This window comes from Onychostoma macrolepis, chromosome 05, assembly GCF_012432095.1.
Source record: "Onychostoma macrolepis isolate SWU-2019 chromosome 05, ASM1243209v1, whole genome shotgun sequence".
Lineage (NCBI taxonomy): Eukaryota > Metazoa > Chordata > Actinopteri > Cypriniformes > Cyprinidae > Onychostoma > Onychostoma macrolepis.
The window spans coordinates 18,290,724-18,312,861 of record NC_081159.1 but is presented as its reverse complement, the minus strand read 5'-3'; the positions used below and the strand labels follow the sequence as shown (position 1 = coordinate 18,312,861).

At 44.4% G+C, this 22,138-nt stretch overlaps 1 protein-coding gene across 10 annotated transcripts in view; it reads right to left on the bottom strand.

Moving 5' to 3' along the window:
• Positions 1 to 3,650: 3,650 nt before the first annotated feature.
• garnl3 (GTPase activating Rap/RanGAP domain like 3) overlaps positions 3,651 to 22,138 on the bottom strand; it is an 81,195-nt gene continuing 62,707 nt past the window's right edge. For 5 of the 10 annotated variants that reach the window (XM_058775497.1, XM_058775496.1, XM_058775499.1 and 2 more), the window contains exons 29-31: positions 7,667 to 7,885; positions 7,077 to 7,194; positions 3,651 to 6,113 (exon numbers count right to left, since the gene is read on the bottom strand). In XM_058775497.1, coding sequence (XP_058631480.1) covers positions 5,963 to 6,113; positions 7,077 to 7,194; positions 7,667 to 7,885 — 488 coding nt within the window. In that variant the 3' untranslated portion in view covers positions 3,651 to 5,962. The remainder of the gene's footprint in view (positions 6,114 to 7,076; positions 7,195 to 7,666; positions 7,886 to 22,138) is intronic. The other 5 variants (XR_009271294.1, XR_009271295.1, XR_009271292.1 and 2 more) reach the window with 5 other exon arrangements.

The window sequence follows — 22,138 nt, the reverse complement described above, 5'->3', positions numbered from 1 at the left end:
AGTGGCGTAACTACCGACAGTGCAGGCAGTGCAGCCCCACTGGGGCCCGTGCGGCGGGGGGGGGGTCCGCAGCGCACCGCACCGTGGCCGGCCCACATCGCAAGCGGGCCCCTGGATAAAGTTACCATATTAATATAGAAATATTAACAATATAATATAATTCATGCCAAGAGTCAGTAGTATTTGTCTGCCGTAATGGTGTAGTAGTAGAACGTTTGTCAAGCAATTCTAAGGTTAGATGTTCGAAGCCACCCTCGTGAATTTTTTTTTTTCCTCATTAAAATCAAAGTGGTGTTCATCAGTGATTGTATATCAAGAGCAAAGACAAGATTGTGTGCATTTTGTTTCGTGCTTTTACCAGAACAAGCGCTCGATCGTCTGTGTGAAGATGCGCATTGTGCACGAGCGCCAAGAAAAGAGATAACTAATAACAGCGGCAACGAGCTCTCGCCATAACACATTCCAGCGACAGACCGCCTGCTATTTAACATACACCAACACATTTCTTATAGAATGGAGATGTATGTTTCTTTCTTTTGGTACATCCGACCGCGCGTGCCTCGAGATGGTCGTGCTCTCTTGCCTCTAGGAGAGGAATGCGGTTGCCGTGATTCCTGCGTGTGTGCTGGAGAGAGACGCACGCAAAGAGAACTGTTCAATTTAATATAAGAAACAGATAAGATACCGATTTTAGTTGGTCTAAATTAATTAGGTTAGGCACAAATTCGCTTATATGGGTTCCCTTCTAGACAGGAGCGCTGTGTTTGTATGTGCTTCATAAATGTGCAGCCCAGGGGGCCCGTCGTTATAGCCTGCACTGGGGCCCGTCATTACCAAGTTACGCCACTGGTTAGGGCTATAATTTTTCAGTATTACATGACATCGTGGGTGTATATTAGCACAGTTTGTTGTTTTTTGGGGGCGTCTGGCAGAGCGTTAGGACCCAGAAGTGGTGAAGCGTGATGTCAGAAGTAACAAGCAGATATTCTTAACCACTTAACTGTGAATCTGCTATGAGCAAGAGGTGGAGAGGAGGTGCACCACAATAAAACCCCTCCTTTTATTCAATATTCTGTTTCACTTGAAAATGCATCACAGCACGGACGTCAGTTGCAACTTCCGGTTCACGGGGACCTTAATATTGATATTTTTCAAGGTATTGAAGTTAGAAATTCCTGTATCATGACCATTAATTCACATACTTTGTCAATAAGATGAAAGTGGGTTTTGTTCAAAGCAGCTATTATCCACATAGATCTTTGATATGAATTAATATTTTTTGGTAAATCATTAAATATCGCCGGCTAAAAAGTAACTAGTAACTAGTAGCCTACTCCAAGTAGTTTTTGAGAAGAGTACTTTGTACTTTTACTTAAGTAGGCCTACTGTTTTGACACCAGTAGAAAAAGAAGAGCAAGCTAATGTTAGAGGCCTTTTTTGCTTTTGTTAATTGTATAATAAATAAAAAGAAAACAGATAGAATACAAAAAGATTAGAAAAGCTAGTGTTAGTTTTTTTTTTTTTTTTTTTTTTAGAAAACAAGCAGTTATAAATGAATAAATGCATACGAATGCAAACATTGATTTGTTGAAATTCTTGTTTATTATGTGAGTTTTTAATGATTTAAGGTTAATGATTAAACACAAATAGCCTAAGTTAACCATGGAAAACTAAATTGTATAACATAGCATAACAAAGCATCGATTAAACTACAAAGCTGTCACAGAAGCATGTATAAATTACAAACTAAATTTACTATGACTGTTATTTATTTCTAAAGGAACCTTCACGTAGGATAAAAGTATGGGGAAAAGTCGTTTCTGCGACAACTCCAGCTATCCGACGCACGCGTGCACGGCCCGTTTCAAACAGCAGCAAATCACAGCGCACTCAAACGGGTCTTATGTGAAAGCACAATGAGCCCGTGCTGCTGCTTTTGCACCGCTCAGGGACTGCACTGCAAACGGATCCTCACTTAATTCCGTTCACTCTTTGCTGATATACTGCACTCAATTGCCAGACACTATAGAGATGTGAAAATCAGTGAAGACATTCGCGATTTCGGAGTCGACTCGACAACGAGAGTCGATTCCAGTGCTGGAGTCGACTCCGACAGAGTCGAGGAACCGAATCCCTATCCCTAGAGCTCTCTCGGCCACCGTAGAAAACGAGCTAGGCCTACGGGTAAGTTCTTCCATTTTCTTTACCTCAGCAAACCCTGTCACTTCTGTTGATGTTGGTCTGTCTATCAATGGTAAAGGCTGTTTGGGCTGCTAAAAGTCAGAAATTACCTATTGAAAACTACATTTCTCCGAGTCCGAGATTTGAATTCGAGACCTTTTCAGCACTTTGCGAAAACAATACCCAATTTGCATTACATTACATAGGCTATTTAGTGAAGCAATTTGATGGTCCATACAGTGTCATTGTTTTTTTTGTTTGTTTTTTTGACAATTAACTAATTATTTCATTTTTATTTTCCAACAAACCTTGATGGAAGCATAAATAAAAAATCGTGGAAATTTTTGAGGCCTAAGGGGCGTAGCCACGGGTGTGCCAGGGTGTGCCGGTGCCACCCACAGTGGCAGCTGGCACACCTAAAAACAGATTCAGAATTATTATTTTTTTAATCGTAATAAACATGGGCGGCGCTAAGGAGGGGCTAGCAGATGCTTCAGCACCCCCAAGAAAGACCAAAGCACTGCCATAGCACCCATAAGAAATGAAAAAAAATAAAAACATTTGACTTATTACGCATTCATAACTCGTGCATTGCAATATAACGTGACATGATTAGCAGGCGCACTTTTCGAATTTTATTTTAAAAATGGATCGGTTCCTTGTGCCAAGTACGCCTGTCCCCGACTAAAGATTTCACTAGTCACACGTAAATTGATTAATGTAATAACCCAGGCTACTAACCGTCCTTTAATATATAGGTGTATAGCCTACTCCGCGCTCAAGCACACGTATAAAACTTGCAATGGCAAAAGTAGGCTAATGATTATGAATAGGTTAGGGGAAAGGGAAAAGAAAACATTTTAATTATTTGTTAATAAACTAGTGATTTCTTCTCCGTCAGTGTCGGCTGAAAAGATAAAGTTGCCGAATGCGACGCTGCATCTCAGCATGAACTTTAATAAAGAAATGCACCTTTTCATTCCGACTACGTAATTAGAGATGTTATGTATTTTTACAGGCTATATCAGCCCAGTCTGTTCTGTTCTGTAACGTTAGTAATACACAGTCTTGGTGTTTTTTTTTTTGCACATTAATCTGACAGTACGTGGCACACCCAGTTTTTCTGATGCACACCCAGAGTCTCTTTTCTGGCTACGCTCCTGGGCCTAACGTTACTTGCATAGTTTTGCGTTACGATTATCTAACGTGTTATATTGACCAAATTTCTGAATGAGCTGAACAGTTTGATTCAACAACACTACCACCTGTAGGTCATCATAAAACATCACTGTCCTGTCATATTGACAGCAGTTTGCTGACTCTTTGCAGACTGTGTTGCTGTCTCGAAAAACCCTTCAACTTTGGGAGACCACACAACACTAGTTAATAATCATAGATGTCAATATATCTTATAAATGTTCAATCATGTGAGTAGTCTACTTACACTCCTTAAAACACAAACTACATGGTCAAATTTCATAAATATTTATTTCATATCAATGAACAATAACTACAGCAGTGGGCTACAGCACTTTCTCAAATAAATGCTATAATAATAGTAATATTTTTGAGGCCACATCTGAAACACTAACATTTACAAGTAGTACTTGGCATTAAAAACAATGGCAATACGATATTTTAAGACACTTGGTGTTTTTTTTTTTTAATTCATTTTTGTTTAATTTCTGATATCACAGAATTTCTGCAACAGTCTAAACAGTTAATATCGATATAGATACAAAACCACTGTGAAAACAGTTAGGGGAGTGAACAGAAGGAGGGGGAAGACAACGGACAATAGGAAAAAAAAAAAACTGAAAAATATATTCCATCAGTCTCTGGCTCTCCCATTCCCTTCAAAGACAACAAAATAGCAAATAAATAATATGTAAAACTCTTCATTTACAAAAATATTCCCAAGTTTTCCCTTTTTAGTCCAGTCTGCTACCAGTGTTAAATGGTTCACATTCAGATGGAGAAAGGTTGAGAGTGTGGGGGGTCATGCATTCAGCTAAGCAGTTTAATACTTACACCTCCTTTTGTGCTGTTCCTGAGGCTCTTGTGTTCTGGTGTCACTTTGATGACATTCTTTAAACATCTCTGAGTTTGAACTGTAAACAGCAGAATCAATATTCTCGTTCTCTTATTACACAGCAAAAATCTTTATTCTGTATTTTTGTGTTGTTTTCCAGTTAAAATATCTAAACATGTTTAAATAATCTTGTTAAGAATATATATTAGTGGGAAAAAAAATTATAATGTAGTGCAAAATATTTTTATATATTATGCCTGAATCAAGAAAAAATGGGCCAAAAAAAGAGAAGGTTGTAATATCGCTTTGCTTCTCACATAAATTCATCTTGTTTTAAGATTTTTAGATTCTACTAGAAAACAAGACAAAGATATTGGTGAAGATTTTTTTTTTTTTTTGACTGTATAACCCAGAGTCAGAGATATAATCTAAGTAACCCTGGCTTTAATTCCTAGAGATGTGTTTTTTTTTTTTTTTTTTTTTTTTTTTTTATTTGTACCAAATCCATGAGAAGAGTAAAGATAAAACATCCTAATTCTAAACCATTAATACATCAAATCCCTTTTATTTTATAGTGGGTTTGAAGGGAGGCATGCAGGTGATCCAGAGCCCTTTTCAAGAAGCAACAGCACTTAAAGACTGCATTTGACTGTGTGTGCCTGTAAATGCGGATGTTCATGGATCAAAGCTCATACTGTTAGCATAGTAAACAACTGCACATTTACCAGATGTAGTGACCAGACTGTGTTCTGTAATGGTTTTTGTTTGCTTCTGCCTCATGACATATGCAATCCATGGTCAGTCTGATAGAGGGCGCTAGTGTTTGACGGCTGCAGTAGAAAATGGCACTTGTGGGAGACTCCTGCCCTTTCTGCAGAGGGTTTGCATGTCAGGGTTTAAAAGCATGGTGAGGGTGAAGGCAGGTTAGACCATAACATTGAAATACACAAGAAGTGAGCTTTATTTCTCCATAATACAATAGAACTAGAAAGGTATATATATTTATATGTATATATGTATGTTTACATTTGTATGTTCATGTGCATCTGGTCCGAGATGCATATAGAGTTTTATACAACTTTGAAATAATCACACAATGTACAAATCACAAACATAGAAAACATTTAAAAACACAAAATAAGGAGTTAAAAAATGTTTCATTGTTTTTAGGAGTGTCACTCTTACATTCAGGTCTTGGAGTGAAAAGTAATATTTGCCTTGACCTTAAATTGTGGTTCCTTTTTTTTTTTTTTTTTTTAATTTCTTATTTCTGTTCATATGGCTACAAGTTTGCTACAAAGCTACAAATTTGTCCAAAAGCTGATGAAGAATGTGTCTCATCAATCATAGAAATTAGAAACTAAATCAAGCCTTGATTAACTCAAATTCTAGGGGGTGTTAACATTTTTGGTCAGTTTTTCTTTTTTTCTTTAAACAGAATTCTGAAATAATAGCTGAGAATCTGAATTTTCTAGTTGTATTTCTATCGTTCCTATAGAGTAAACACAGGATCATACACACACACACACACACATGCATACATCCACCATGAGTAAATTTTGACATCATCACACTGTAAACTCCTTCAAGTTTAAAGCTCTGGGGATTCATTTGCGCACACAGATGAGTGGGCAAACTGAGGAAAACACAAAATTCAACGTAACATGGTAAATAAGAATGATATAAAGTAAAAGGTAGAAGGATGTATAAGGTGAGAGGTGCACTTTGATCCACAGACTGTGATTGTCATCACTTAAGGTCCAGAATATCCTCCTCAAAAGATGTGGAGAAGGTAAAAGGGCTGGCCGTGGGTGGGCTCTCATCTCGTGGCTCCACCTCAGAGCCAGATGAGCAAAGCCGATGGACATCAGTTTCTCCATCTACAGACTCCATTCCCACTCTGATTGGAGATATCTTATAGTCAGTATACATCATCGGTATACTTGCGTCTAACATGCAGAAAGAACCTTTCATTTGCTAGGACTGGGTGACATATAGCTTTAAAAATTATAGCTTGATATTTTCAGTCTACATAACACACTGCTGTTCAAAAGCTTGGGCTGGTGTGTGTGTGTGTGTGTTTTTGTTTTGATTATTTTTAAGAAATAGGTTTTTATTGAGAGGACGCTTTAATCAAACAGAAGGGCACATTGATCAAACACATTGATCAAACAGAACAGTAAAGACATTTAAAATGTTATTATAAAATTATAAATTGATTAAATAATACAATTTACTGTCAATTTATAATACATTTTATTTAAGCTGTTCTTTTGAACTTTCTTGAGCACCAAATTAGCATATTAGAATGATTTCTGAAGGATCATGTGACACTGAAGACTGGAGTAATGATGCTGAAAATTCAGCTTTGCTTCACAGGAATGAAGTACATTTAAAATATATTTTACTTTGTAATGATATTTTATTACTGTATTTTAAAAAAAAATCAGATAATGACCCAAAATCTTTTGTGTATATAGTAGGATTATATCTTTTTTTTCTTTCAGTAACTGTAAAAAGCTGTAAACGTCTTGAAATTATTAAAGCATGGACTGAGAAGATTTTTTGTTGTTGTTGTTTTTAAAAACTTTTTTAGTAATGTATACTAAACATTAGTATTTGTTTATTAGTAATGTAATATTTTAGTATGTGATTTTTATTGAAAAAAATAATTGACAACATTCAACAGATTCATTAAAAAAAACTTGACATAATTGAGTTTTGAACCAATTAATTGAAATGGTTTATGAAAATGACTGATTTATGAAAATGAATCAAACTTACCAACTCTTTGTGAATTTATCATGAATATTCAATATGTATTGCCCAACACACACACACACACAAACAAAGACACACTTACTGCTCATTGGTGCTTATCTCTGCTGTTCTCCTCTGTTCTTCCTCCTTGGTCTTCTTGCTCATTCTTCTCTGTTTCACTGAGTTACCATCAGCCTTACTGCTGGGTTCCTCAGTCAAACCTACAACAGATACAGAGGACAGAGACAAACTCAGACCTCCAGGAGGTGCAATAGTGCTTCCAATACTCCACTCAGCCATTCTTGCATGTGTGTCTGTGTATGTAGGGTGTGAAGTGTGGCAGTCTAGTAATTCAAGCGGCTTATCTAATGTGTGATCAAGATGTCTCACTTTAACACGTCATAATAAAAAATGTCTGTCTCATCTCAGTTTGACTGCAGAACAAGCATTACAATAGATCAAGTATGCAATCATTAAAGTTTTTTTTTTATTACCCACAATTGAAAGGTTAATAATAAATGGTACTGAGCTGCACCACTTGGAGCACTAATGTCCAACCCTAAAAAGACATCTCCAGCAGCACTTTTGCTGCGGCTGATTTCTTTTGGTACATTTCTTGCCAGCTTCCCGCTGTGCCGCACAAACGTAATGATAGCTTTTGGTTCAAGAGCACACAAATACAGAGACACTCACCCAGCAGCTCTTTCCGTGTCCGGCTGGCGATCTCTTTGATCTCCATGCGAGACAGTGAGAGGGAGGTTGTGCTTGCGATCATGGTAGCGGGGCCAATCACACTGGGGGCAGGTGCCGTGAGCACTTTATTGACCAATGGAGACTTGAGGGGCCTCTCTATGCTCCGTCCAACTAGGTTGCTCAATGGGATTTTATAGATGTGTTTTGAGGGAGCTTCACCTTGAAGAAAGAGAGGGGTTGGAAAGGGGCAAAAAAGAAGAGAGAGAAAACTAACGAATGAGATGTTTGAATAAATGGTGTGTGTGTGTGTGTGTTTTTGTTTGTTTTGATTATTTTTAAGAAATAGGTTTTTATTGAGAGGATGCTTTAATCAAACAGAAGGGCACATTGATCAAACACATTGATCAAACAGAACAGTAAAGACATTTAAAATGTTATTATAAAATTATAAATTGATTAAATAATACAAGTTACTATAATACATTTTATTTAAGCTGTTCTTTTGAACTTTCTTGAGCACCAAATTAGCATATTAGAATGACTTCTGAAGGATCTTTAAAGGCGATTTTCTCAATATTTAGATTTTTTTGCACTCTCAGATTCCAGATTTTCAGATAGTTGTATCTCGGCCAAATATTGTCCTATCCTAACAAACCATACATCAATGGAAAGCTTATTTATTCAGCTTTCAGATGATGTATAAATCGCAATTTCGAAAAATTGACACTTAAGACTGGTTTTGTCATCCAGGGTCACAAATGAAAACAACTGTGTTGTACCTACCCACAGCACAGGTAAGCCTATTAAGTGTGCATTTGTGGAATAACTAAAACACAGTTTAATGTAATTCTGATGCAACAGTCTATTAGTAAACATACACTGCCATTCAAAGTTTAGGGTCAGTAATTAAACATTTTTTTTTTATTATTTTCTTTTTTTTATGTTTTTGAGTTGGTAAGCTTACCAATGCTGCATTTATAAACAGTCAGCAAATTAAGAAATATTATTACAATTTTAAAAAACTGTTCCATTTGAATATATTTTAAAATTTAGTTTATTCCTGTGATGACAAAGCTAAATTTCATTACTCTTCAGTGTTGCTTGACCCACTAGGAATCATTCTAATTTGCTGATTTGGTGCTCAAGAAACATTTATTTTACTACTTCTCCTTTTTTTTTATCATGTTGAAAATAGTTGTGCTACTGAATATTTTTGTGGAAAGTGTGATACATTGTTTTCTTCAGTATTCTTAAAGGATACAGCTGAAAGGAACAGTATTCATTTGAAATGAAAATCTTATTCAAAATACAATTTAAAATAGCAGATTATAAATGTTTTTATACTTTCACTTTTGATCAATTAAATGCATCCTTGCTGAACGCAAGAAAAAACATTCCCCAAACCATTGACTGGTAGTGTAAGTAGTTATCTAATACCCTACTCTACTCTACTTTTTCATATATACAAGACCCGTAAGTATTGCAACATTGGTACCCACCTTGGCCATGTTAACTTGAGTTTTCTTATCATTTGATTTCTGTTTTGGTGTTAGAGTGTTGTGTAGTCCGGGCCAATGTGTTCCAAAATCCCGCTCCAAATTGAACATCAGCTATGTTCTGATTGTCTTTGACTGTCACGCTTTTTGATGTTCAGACAAATTGCTCGGATCAGGAAACTTATCACATCACATCTGGTTAGAGCATGTCTGTTTTTATAGCATATTTTTCCCCTCTCCAAAGTGTGGACTTCATGACTTGGACTTGAGTCAGACTGGAGTCTGTTTTTAGACTTCATTGCCATTACTTGTGACTCAACTCAGACTTGATATGATGACTCCAGTTCACAGACTGACATAGTTGCTTTTTGGGTGCACTGAGCCTAATCTCACATGTGTTTACATTTGTCAATTGTCGGAAACATTCTGAGCCAAATTAGCTAAAACAGTCAATTCAACCCAAATAAAGCCCACTAAATTGGAACAGGAATGTATGGAGCCCCTTAAGGGACACGGTGGTGGGAAAAATTCAGTGTGTGTGGAAAAAATTTGGGGTGGAAGGAAAAACATTTTTGAAATGTTTTGCGTTCTCTTGCAAAACTTTTGCGTTCTCTCACAAAGATATTTGTTTTCCCTCGCAAAACTTTTTAGCTCCCTCGCAAAGATATTTGTGTTCTCTCGCAAAACCAGTTGAGTACGGACAAACTCTTCCTGTTTACTTTACAGCTTGCGGTGGTTCATACAGCTCCGTATGTTCACAATGGAGCGGTTCATAAAGTTTTATTTTTAACTTGGACTATAAAGAAATACAGTCAGTGCTTAGTTCAAGGCACGGTTTTATAGGGCTGGGTATCGTTTAAAAATTTTCAATACCGATACCTTGAGTTCGATATCGGCTCCTGAACGATTTTATGAAATCAGTTTTAACAAGATTACATTATCTCAAAAAAATGTTGGTTTTATTTTTTCAGCTTGTTGACATTTATACAGACTCAAAGCCTCATCTCCTGAGCCACTGCACAAAGGAACAAAATATATACAACATAATAAATAAGTGCAAATAATTTTAATAAAGTTCAAATAGTTTTCAGTTTACACATCTGTTAGGCTACATTTACACTAGTGCGTGTTCGTTTTAAAACGCATAGCTCAGACAGAATCATCATTTCTATTCATTTATTCTAGGTTGTTAAGGACTTCAAGAAATTGAAAATATTTATCCACTTTCATAAGTGGGTGTTTTATTTTCTTTCACCATATGTTGTTTTATTGTTATTAAATTCTGGTGTAGTATATCTAATTATTTGAATGCATAAAAACTTAGTTTATTCAAATTTATTCTTAAAATAGCCTTAAGAAATGTTTTATTTTTCCTCAGAAATTCTGTGTTCTGGTTTTCAAATGAAGGCATAAAACATTAATTTCATTTATCTTTAAATGATTGAAAATCAAAGTTTATTTATTTATTTTGGCAAACAAAGGGGGTTTACTATTAAAATTAAAACATGGAAGAAATGTTGTGTGATCATTACTTAAAAAAAAAATAAAGTTTTAATAATTTTAATAGTAGCCTAGTAGTAACAGTACGCACATTCTGCTGAACAATAGTAATGTATTTCTGCCGCAGTGTCTTCCAAGTTAAACCTAACTTTTATTTTGAGGGGTTGCCGTGAATACCTTTACAGTATATGATATGATGCTAGTTTTACTCAAATCAAACAGTAAAATGCTTATGAAGTGACTCTCAGAGCAGTTCTGGAGATGTTGTTCATGTGTTTATGTCCTCATTTAGTGAGACGGCAGACGCTGAAATCACCGCGAGCGTCACGCGCGCTTCAGTCTGTGTGTAGTAAACAAAACCGCGCGATAGAGAGCAGACTGCTCCGTACTCTTTCAAATCGCTCTTGCGGATGTCAAACACTGATCAATCTGCGCCGCGTCGCTTCTAGTCGAACACACCTAGGCCTCACTGACGTTGATGAGATTAACCCCTTAGGTATCGAAATTTGGTACCGAACGACAAGACCTTTTTCGATACTCGATGGTGTCGAGGCAATTCGGTCGGTGCCTAAAAGTATCGAACTCGATATCCAGCCCTACCAGGTTTTGGGACATTCTAAAACACTTAATGTGGCTTAATGATTTAAAACAGTGACATCGGAGGACCAAATTGTATAATTCTGATAAAATGATTAGGCTAATATTAATAACCATATTAATAATATTACTATTAATAAAGCAGAATAGCCCAGACTATGAACGCAACACCCGGCACGTTAAGCTTTTTCTCCCCCATAGAAAACGCTTAAAAGTAGGCTTGAATGAAGACGTTAAGCACAGCCCAGACCAGAACTGTCACGGCCCTGCTGGTGTGCCCCGGTTGGCCACCAGATGTCACTGTGTGTGTCAGCACATGGCTTATTGTTTGTTGTTTGTGCCATGTGCTCTCCTGTCTATTGTCTGACCCCGCCCTCCTTGTTATCTCATTATTGTTTCAGTTCCTTCACCTGTGTCCTCCTCGTTTGGCTCCCCATATAGTCTCCTGGTGTCTGCAGTCCTGTGCTGTGTCGTTGTTTTATGTCAGATGTTTCATGTCGTGTGTGGGTTCGTTTACATGTGCTGTGGTCTCTGCCTGCCTGCCTGTTTTTCCCCTTCGGGGTGGTTTTTGTTCTCTTTTTATTATTAAAAGACCCACTTTCTCCTGCACTTGAGTCCTCGCCTCATCTCTCGACCATCCCGTGACAGAACGACACAGCCGAAATGAGGACTCAGCGGAGAATGGGCTCACACCATCCACCAGCCGCTAACGTCAGCAGCCCCCTCTACCAACGCATCCTCCAGTTCCAGGCCCTGAGCTCCCTCCGTCAGCAGGATACTGACGTGAGGAAATTTGCCCTGAGGTTCTGTGGTGCAGCAGAGGGTTTGGGGTACAATGATGCGGCCCTCAAGGACCTTTTCAATAGCGCCCTTGAGGAGCCCCTCAAATGGTGGAGGATGAGGGGGCTGGACCACCTGACGTTTGGGGAATTTGTGGAGTTCCTGGCACGTTCCCCAGCTAGGGTGGCTGGAGGGCCTCAGGCAGTGCTCGCCGGCTGCAGCGCCTCCAGTGGTGGCTGACAAAGCTGCAGAAGCCGCAGCGCCCCAGTGGCGGCCGACGGCTGCAGCGCCCCAGCGACAATCAAAGGCGTCAGAGGCCTCGTCTGCCGCACCCAGTACCTCCAGCCCGCTCCCAGAGCGTCCCGGGCTGATACGGCGTGCAGGAACCCCACTGATGTCAATGCGAGCAGCGGCGGTGTCCGCACACGATCGTCGGCGGCGGTGTCCGCACACAGGGTTCCAGGCGGCGGTGTCTGCACACAGGGTTCCAGGCGGCGGTGTCCGCACGATCCTCACAGGATCCCAGGCGGCGGTGTCCGCCACGATCCTCACAGGATCCTCAAGCGGCGGTGTCCGCACACGATCGCCCCGAAGCGGCGGTGTCCGCACACGATCGTCGGCGGCGGTGTCCGCACACGATCGTCGGCGGCGGTGTCCGCACACGATCGTCCCGAAGCGGCGGTGTCCGCACACAAGGTTCCCGAGGCGGCGGTGCCCGCCACGAGGTTCCCGGCGGCGGTGGCCTCTCACGTTCCTCTCGAGGCGGCGGTGTCCGCACACAAGGTTCCCGAGGCGGCGGTGGCTGCTCACGATCCTCACAGGATCCCCGAAGTGGCGGTGGCTGCTCACGATCCTCACAGGATCCCCGAAGCGGCGGTGTCCGCACACAAGGTTCCCGAGGCGGCGGTGGCCGCTCACGAGGTTCCCGGCGGCGGTGGCTGCTCACGATCCTCACAGGATCCCCGGCGGCGGTGGCTGCTCACGATCCTCACAGGATCCCCGGCGGCGGTGTCCGCACACAGGTTCCCGAGGCGGCGGTAGCCGTTCACGATCGCCCCAAGCGGCGGTAGCCGTTCACGATCGTCCCGAGGCGGCGGTGTCCGCACACAAGGTTCCCGAGGCGGCGGTGTCCGCACACAAGGTTCCCGAGGCGGCGGTGTCCGCACACAGGGTTCCCGAGGCGGCGGTGTCCGCACACAAGGTTCCCGAGGCGGCGGTGTCCGCACACAGGGTTCCCGAGGCAGCGGTGTCCGCACACAGGGTTCCCGAGGCGGCGGTGTCCGCACACAAGGTTCCCGAGGCGGCGGTGGCTGCTCACGATCCTCACAGGATCCCCGAAGCGGCGGTGTCCGCACACAAGGTTCCCGAGGCGGCGGTAGCCGTTCACGATCGTCCCGAAGCGGCGGTGTCCGCACACAAGGTTCCCGAGGCGGCTTTGTCCGCCACGATCGCCCCGAGGCGGCGGTGCCCGCTCACGAGGTTCCCGAGGCGGTGGTTCCCGCTCACAGAGCTCCCGAAGCGGTGGTGTCCGCTGAGCTTTTCTCCGAGGGGGCGGGGCTCATCTCAGGCCTTTCCGAGGCGGCGGTGCCCGCTCACGAGGTTCCCGAAGCGGCGGTGGCCTCTCACGTTCCTCTCGAGGCGGCGGTGCCCGCTCACAGAGCTCCCGAAGCGGCGGTGGCCTCTCACGATCCTCCCGAGGCGGCGGCGCCCGCTCACAAGGCCCCCGAAGCAGCGGAGCCAGCCACTGCCTGTTTCAGGGTGGCAGCTCCACACACTGCTGTGGTGGCCGCTGGTTCTGCCCTGGGTCCCCATCCCGCCGGGCGCTGCCTCAGTGCCCAGGTCCCCTCTGCCGCTACATGGGCCTGGCCCACCATCTCCCCTGATCCGCCTCCGGCCCTCCTCCCTCCCAGACATTTTTGGTTTCTGTTTTAGTGTGTGGAGCGCCTGGAATCCGCCTCCTTAAAGGGGGTTGTGTCACGGCCCTGCTGGTGTGCCCCGGTTGGCCACCAGATGTCACTGTGTGTGTCAGCACATGGCTTATTGTTTGTTGTTTGTGCCATGTGCTCTCCTGTCTATTGTCTGACCCCGCCCTCCTTGTTATCTCATTATTGTTTCAGTTCCTTCACCTGTGTCCTCCTCGTTTGGCTCCCCATATAGTCTCCTGGTGTCTGCAGTCCTGTGCTGTGTCGTTGTTTTATGTCAGATGTTTCATGTCGTGTGTGGGTTCGTTTACATGTGCTGTGGTCTCTGCCTGCCTGCCTGTTTTTCCTTCGGGTGGTTTTTGTTCTCTTTATTATTAAAAGACCCACTTTCTCCTGCACTTGAGTCCTCGCCTCATCTCTCGACCATCCCGTGACAGAACGACACAGCCGAAATGAGGACTCAGCGGAGAATGGGCTCACACCATCCACCAGCCGCTAACGCCAGCAGCCCCTCTACCAACGCATCCTCCAGTTCCAGGCCCTGAGCTCCTCCGTCAGCAGGATACTGACGTGAGGAAATTTGCCCTGAGGTTCTGTGGTGCAGCAGAGGGTTTGGGGTACAATGATGCGGCCCTCAAGGACCTTTTCAATAGCGCCCTTGAGGAGCCCCTCAAATGGTGGAGGATGAGGGGGCTGGACCACCTGACGTTTGGGGAATTTGTGGAGTTCCTGGCACGTTCCCCAGCTAGGGTGGCTGGAGGGCCTCAGGCAGTGCTCGCCGAAGCTGCAGCGCCTCCAGTGGTGGCTGACAAAGCTGCAGAAGCCGCAGCGCCCCCAGTGGCGGCCGACGAAGCTGCAGCGCCCCCAGCGACAATCAAAGGGGCGTCAGAGGCCTCGTCTGCCGCACCCAGTACCTCCAGCCCGCTCCCAGAGCGTCCCGGGCTGATACGAAGCGTGCAGGAACCCCCACTGATGTCAATGCGAGCAGCGTGGTCGGCTCGCGGTTCAGGCGGCGGTGTCTGCACACAGGGTTCAGGCGGCGGTGTCCGCACACAGGTTCCCGAGGCGGCGGTGGCCTCTCACGATCCTCCCGAGGCGGCGGTGGCCTCTCACGTTCCTCTCGAGGCGGCGGTGTCTGCACACAGGGTTCCCGAGGCGGCTTTGTCCGCCACGATCCTCACAGGATCCCAGCGGCGGTGTCCGCACAAGGTTCCCGAGGCGGCTTTGTCCGCCACGATCCTCACAGGATCCCAGCGGCGGTGTCCGCACACGATCCTCACAGGATCCCGAAGTGGCGGTGGCTGCTCACGATCCTCACAGGATCCCAGCGGCGGTGGCCTCTCACGATCCTCCCGAGGCGGCGGTAGCCGCTCACGATCGCCCCAAGCGGCGGTAGCCGCTCACGATCCTCACAGGATCCCAAGCGGCGGTGTCCGCCACGATCCTCACAGGATCCCAGGCGGCGGTGGCTGCTCACGATCCTCACAGGATCCTCAAGCGGCGGTGTCCGCACAAGGTTCCCGAGGCGGCGGTGCCCGCTCACGAGGTTCCCGAGGCGGTGTCCGCACAGGGTTCCCGAGGCGGTGTCCGCACAAGGTTCCCGAGGCGGTGTCCGCACAAGGTTCCCGAGGCGGCTTTGTCCGCCACGATCGCCCTGAAGCGGCGGTGCCCGCTCACAGAGCTCCCGAAGCGGTGGTGTCCGCTGAGCTTTTCTCCGAGGGGCGGGCTCATCTCAGACCTTTCCGAGGCGGCGGTGTCTGCACACAGGGTTCCCGAGGCGGTGTCCGCACAAGGTTCCCGAGGCGGCGGTGGCTGCTCACGATCCTCACAGGATCCTCAAGCGGCGGTGTCCGCCACGATCGCCCCGGCGGCGGTGTCCGCACACAGGGTTCCAGGCGGCGGTGGCTGCTCACGATCCTCACAGGATCCCAAGCGGCGGTAGCCGCTCACGATCGCCCCAAGCGGCGGTGTCCGCACAGGGTTCCCGAGGCAGCGGTGTCCGCACACGATCCTCACAGGATCCCAGGCGGCGGTGGCCTCTCACGTTCCTCTCGAGGCGGCGGTGGCCGCCACGATCCTCACAGGATCCTCAAGCGGCGGTGTCCGCACAGGGTTCCCGAGGCAGCGGTGTCCGCACAGGGTTCCCGAGGCGGCGTGTCCGCACACAGGGTTCCCGAGGCAGCGGTGTCCGCACAGGGTTCCCGAGGCAGCGGTGTCCGCACACGATCGCCCCGGCGGCGGTGTCCGCACACAGGGTTCAGGCGGCGGTGTCCGCACACAGGGTTCCCGAGGTGGCGGTGTCCGCACACGATCCTCACAGGATCCCCGGCGGCGGTGTCCGCACACGATCGCCCCGAAGCGGCGGTGTCCGCACACAGGGTTCCCGAGGCGGCGGTGTCTGCACACAGGGTTCCCGAGGCGGCGGTGTCCGCACACGATCCTCACAGGATCCCCGAAGCGGCGGTGTCCGCACACGATCGTCCCGAAGCGGCGGTGTCCGCTCACGATCCTCACAGGATCCCCGAAGCGGCGGTGTCCGCACACGATCGTCCCGAAGCGGCGGTGTCCGCACACGATCGCCCCGGCGGCGGTGTCCGCACACGATCCTCACAGGATCCCCGGCGGCGGTGTCCGCACACGATCGCCCCGGCGGCGGTGTCCGCACACAAGGTTCCCGAGGCGGCGGTGGCTGCTCACGATCCTCACAGGATCCCCGAAGTGGCGGTGGCTGCTCACGATCCTCACAGGATCCCCGAAGCGGCGGTGTCCGCACACAAGGTTCCCGAGGCGGCGGTGTCCGCACACAAGGTTCCCGAGGCGGCGGTGGCCGCTCACGATCCTCACAGGATCCCCGAAGCGGCGGTGGCTGCTCACGATCCTCACAGGATCCTCAAGCGGCGGTGTCCGCACACAAGGTTCCCGAGGCGGCGGTAGCCGTCACGATCGCCCCAAGCGGCGGTAGCCGCTCACGATCGCCCCGAGGCGGCGGTGTCCGCACACAAGGTTCCCGAGGCGGCGGTGTCCGCACAAGGTTCCCGAGGCGGTGTCCGCACACAAGGTTCCCGAGGCGGCGGTGTCCGCACACAGGGTTCCCGAGGCGGCGGTGTCCGCACAAGGTTCCCGAGGCGGCGTGTCCGCACACAGGGTTCCCGAGGCAGCGGTGTCCGCACAGGGTTCCCGAGGCGGCGGTGTCCGCACACAAGGTTCCCGAGGCGGCGGTGGCTGCTCACGATCCTCACAGGATCCCCGAAGCGGCGGTGTCCGCACACAAGGTTCCCGAGGCGGCGGTAGCCGTTCACGATCGTCCCGAAGCGGCGGTGTCTGCACACAAGGTTCCCGAGGCGGCTTTGTCCGCTCACGATCGCCCTGAAGCGGCGGTGCCCGCCACGAGGTTCCCGAGGCGGTGGTTCCCGCCACAGAGCTCCCGGCGGTGGTGTCCGCTGAGCTTTTCTCCGAGGGGGCGGGGCTCATCTCAGACCTTTCCGAGGCGGCGGTGCCCGCTCACGAGGTTCCCGAAGCGGCGGTGGCCTCTCACGTTCCTCTCGAGGCGGCGGTGCCCGCTCACAGAGCTCCCGAAGCGGCGGTGGCCTCTCACGATCCTCCCGAGGCGGCGGCGCCCGCTCACAAGGCCCCCGAAGCAGCGGAGCCAGCCACTGCCTGTTTCAGGGTGGCAGCTCCACACACACTGCTGTGGTGGCCGCTGGTTCTGCCCTGGGTCCCCATCCCGCCGGCGCTGCCTCAGTGCCCAGGTCCCCCTCTGCCGCTACATGGGCCTGGCCCACCATCTCTCCCCCTGATCCGCCTCCGGCCCTCCTCCCTCCCAGACATTTTTTGGTTTCTGTTTTAGTGTGTGGAGCGTCTGGAATCCGCTCCTTAAAGGGGGGGTTGTGTCACGGCCCTGCTGGTGTGCCCCGGTTGGCCACCAGATGTCACTGTGTGTGTCAGCACATGGCTTATTGTTTGTTGTTTGTGCCATGTGCTCTCCTGTCTATTGTCTGACCCCGCCCTCCTTGTTATCTCATTATTGTTTCAGTTCCTTCACCTGTGTCCTCCTCGTTTGGCTCCCCATATAGTCTCCTGGTGTCTGCAGTCCTGTGCTGTGTCGTTGTTTTATGTCAGATGTTTCATGTCGTGTGTGGGTTCGTTTACATGTGCTGTGGTCTCTGCCTGCCTGCCTGTTTTTCCCCTTCGGGGTGGTTTTTGTTCTCTTTTTATTATTAAAAGACCCACTTTCTCCTGCACTTGAGTCCTCGCCTCATCTCTCGACCATCCCGTGACAAGAACAAGCAGTGTTTTCTCCCCGCAGACAAAACATAAAAAACTCTTCGCACATTGCTTTTCTGTGCATAGCATGTATTTTTAATAAAATATAAAACTTGGGCTTTTAATCACTGTTTTTTTTTATTTTTATTTATTTTTTTATTGTTTTTATATTAAGCCACGTTAAGCGCACTTAAAAGTGCAATTCAGCTCACATTTTAGACTTGCATGTGCACAGTAGCCTATATATTTTTTGATACATATGTAACATATGACATATGTAATTGACCCGAATATAAGATGACCCTGATTATAAGACGACCCCCCCTTTTTTAGATGTACCTTTTGGAAAAAGGCTTTTTGAAAACCAAATCTTGTTTTTTTCTCTCTCTCTTTAAAACACATTTTTTTCTTAAATTATTTTCATATTGCATATTTTTCCTGTTTTAATTTTTGTTTTGAAAGTATGGTAAATACTGGTAAAATGTACCATCAATGACATTTAAAAATATACACTTTTTGACATACTATCAAAATAACATGTAGCCCATCTGAATAATATAACATTTAGTACATCCATCTGATAGTAGCCTACCAAAATTTTATTATCAGTAGAAGTGAAATCTTATTGTAGTCTTCAAATCTGGGTACTGTCTTATGTTTTAAAATCGCTCACAGAGGAAGCTTGTTCCCATCAGGCTAACATGACAGTCACAACTCGTGCCGCTGTAAGCCTTTTTTTCTTTTTTTTTCACTCGCGATCTTTACAACACACGTTACGTTACATATTTCATGGCACACTCGTTTTATGCGTTTTTGGCGCCACCTATGTTGTGGGTGTATTATTGACATGTCAAAGTCTAGACCCTGAATATAAGACGACCACGTTTTTTCAGATGTATTTCCAAGAAAAAAACATCGTCTTATATTCGGGTCAATACCATATAGCATATTTGGCCTTTTTTTTAATCATCTTCATTACGCTGCGTTAAGCGATTTATGAAACACTGCAAGCTGTTCCGTTCTGGGCTCATCTGCTTTTCTGTGCGTAATATAAACTGTAAACAGATTTGGTATTTTTAAATCACCGTATTCGTTCATATAGCCTACCTTAAGCGTTTTCTATGGGGGAGAAAAAGTTTAACATGCAGGGCGTTGCATTCACATTCTGGCCTATTCTGCTTTATTAATAGTAATATAATTAATAAGGTTATTAATATTAGCCTAATAATTTTATTAGTATTTATTATTATCGAATTTGGTCTTCCAATGTCACTGTTTTAAAACAATAATCCACATTAAGCATTTTAGAATGTCCCAAAACCGTGCCTTGAACTAACCACTGACTGTATTTCTTTATACAGTCATGGCCAAAAATATCGGCACCCTTGGTAAATGTGATCAAAGAAAGCTGTGAAAATTAATCTGCATTGTTAATCCTTTTGATCTTTTATTTTTTAAAATTACAAAAATTTTACCTTTCATTGGATAATAAGAATTTAAAATGGGGGGAAATATCATTATGAAATAAATGTTTTTTTTTTCTCAAGTTTCCCAAGTTCAAAATAAAACTTTATGAACCACTCCATTGTGAACATACGAGCTGTATGAACCTTTCATTAGCCTACCTTAAGCGTCTTCTATGGGGGAGAAAAAGCTTAACATACAGGGCGTTGCGTTCATATTCTGAACATGCATTCATATTCTGCTTTATTAATAGTAATATTATTAATAAGTAACCACTGCAAGCTGTAAAGTAAATAAGAGTTTGTCCAAACTCAACTGGTTCTGCGAGAGAACGCAAATATCTTTGCAAGAGAACACAAAAGTTTTGCAAAAGAACACAAAACATTTCAAAAATATTTTTTCCTTCCACTCCGAATTTTTTCCACTCACCCTAAATTTTTCCCACCACCATGTCCTTAAGGGGCTCCATAGGAATGGGATTTTTTTAGTGGTGTCCACAGAAAATTAACTTGAAAATTATGTTTTTACAGTAAGGTAAATGTACAGCACCACAAATTCATCACGGTTAACTCTCATATTTTCTATCTGCTTGACTCTTGACTCAGTCTTGTAAAACAATGACTTGACATCATGTAGATAGCTAAAAGAATTTTGAATAGATGGTCTCTAATACCCGTTCCTCAGAAACTAGGGCAACCACATGGGAAGGGCAGAGGGGAAGCCACTTAATCAGTGCTGACTGTCTGCCTACGTTAATGAAGTATTCCATGAATCACTTTTTGGTCATTTTGGGCAGAGTGAGAGCAGGAAATTATGGAAACTGCTAGGCCACTGGACCAAAATGTGGTTATATATCAACATAAAGTGTCAAACAAACTATAAAAATATATATACTGCCAGATGATATATTTATATTTGACATAAACCTTAAGAAATACCACTTTTATCTGGGTGAGAGGGTTTAATATGTGCATGTTATGTTATTGGATATGCATATGAGGTAGTGATACTAGTACTAGTGATGCTATGATTGCTACAGTTTCTTAAATACTGTGGAACAGTAATGGCATTTTTGGTTAATAAACACAAGCATGATGATTCAGAGCAAATAATTCACACATTTTAGTAGCAACAAACAAGAATCTTGAAAACTGTAGTCATGTTAGATAAAAGAGCAAGGATCTGGTTAGAGACATGACAGTGTCCAACAGCATACACAGATTTCCAGGCAAGGAAGAATGCTTCCCCTTTAAGTTAATTTAGAATAATTAGAGAGTCATAATCAAACACAGGTCTGTTTTGTTATAAATCCATGCGTGTGTCTGGAATACACTGAAAGTATTCCAGAGTCATCTTTGTACCATGGGACAGCAACTTGGGAAAGAAATATATACAGTACATACACACATTGTATTGTGTGTGTGTGTGTGTGTGTGTGCCCGTGTATATATGTACTGTGTATTTATAAGATACACACAGTAGTCAACATTTGAAGTGGATCAAAAAAGTTCCTTAAAGTTGTTCTAAGACAAGAATGCATTTTGGTTTTAGGATGACTTTGATGAAAGGTTTTGATCCATTTCAAATGCTGACTACTGTAGGCTATATACGCGCACACACACTACCATTTAAATTTGGGTCAGTAAGAAAGTAAAGGTACATTGTGTAACTCAGAATCTACAAAATGTGCAATTATATTATGAATCTGTCTTCCAAAGTGTGTTTTTGTCTTATCCTGAATCATTACGATATGATAATAAGTGTTTATATTCAGACTATTTTAGACAGAACAGGACAGCAGCTGCCGAGGAGAAGCCCAGTACCTGCGTGACTCATGAATCATAATTAAAATGAAGTAACTCCGGTCACAGTGTTCTACAACATGACATGTGCACTTTTGTTTATTAACCATTAGAGAACCAGAAGTTACATAGTGTACCTTTAATACTTTTATTCAGTAAAGACGCATTAAATTGATCAAAAGTGAAAGTAAAGGCTTAGTTAAAATTTAAAATGTTACAAGATATTTCTAAATAATTGCTATTTCCAAAAAATGCCGCTTTTTTTAAATTTATGTTCATCAATGAATACTTAAAAAAATTAACATTACATTAATTTACATTAAATTAGAAAACGAATAAATGTTACATTTTATTTAAAATGAATAACATTTCACAACATTCATTAGAATTTTTGGTAACACTTTACAATAAGGTTCATTAGTTAAACATTAGTTAATGTATTAACTAACATGAACTAACCATGAGCAATACATTTGTTACTGTATTTACTAATCTTTGCTAACGTTAGTTAATAAAAAATACAGATGTTCATTGTTAGTTCATGTTAGTTCACAGTGCATTACCTAATGTTAACAAGATTTTAATAATGTATTATTAAATGTTGAAATTAACATTAACAAAGATTAATAAACGCTGTATAAGTGCAGT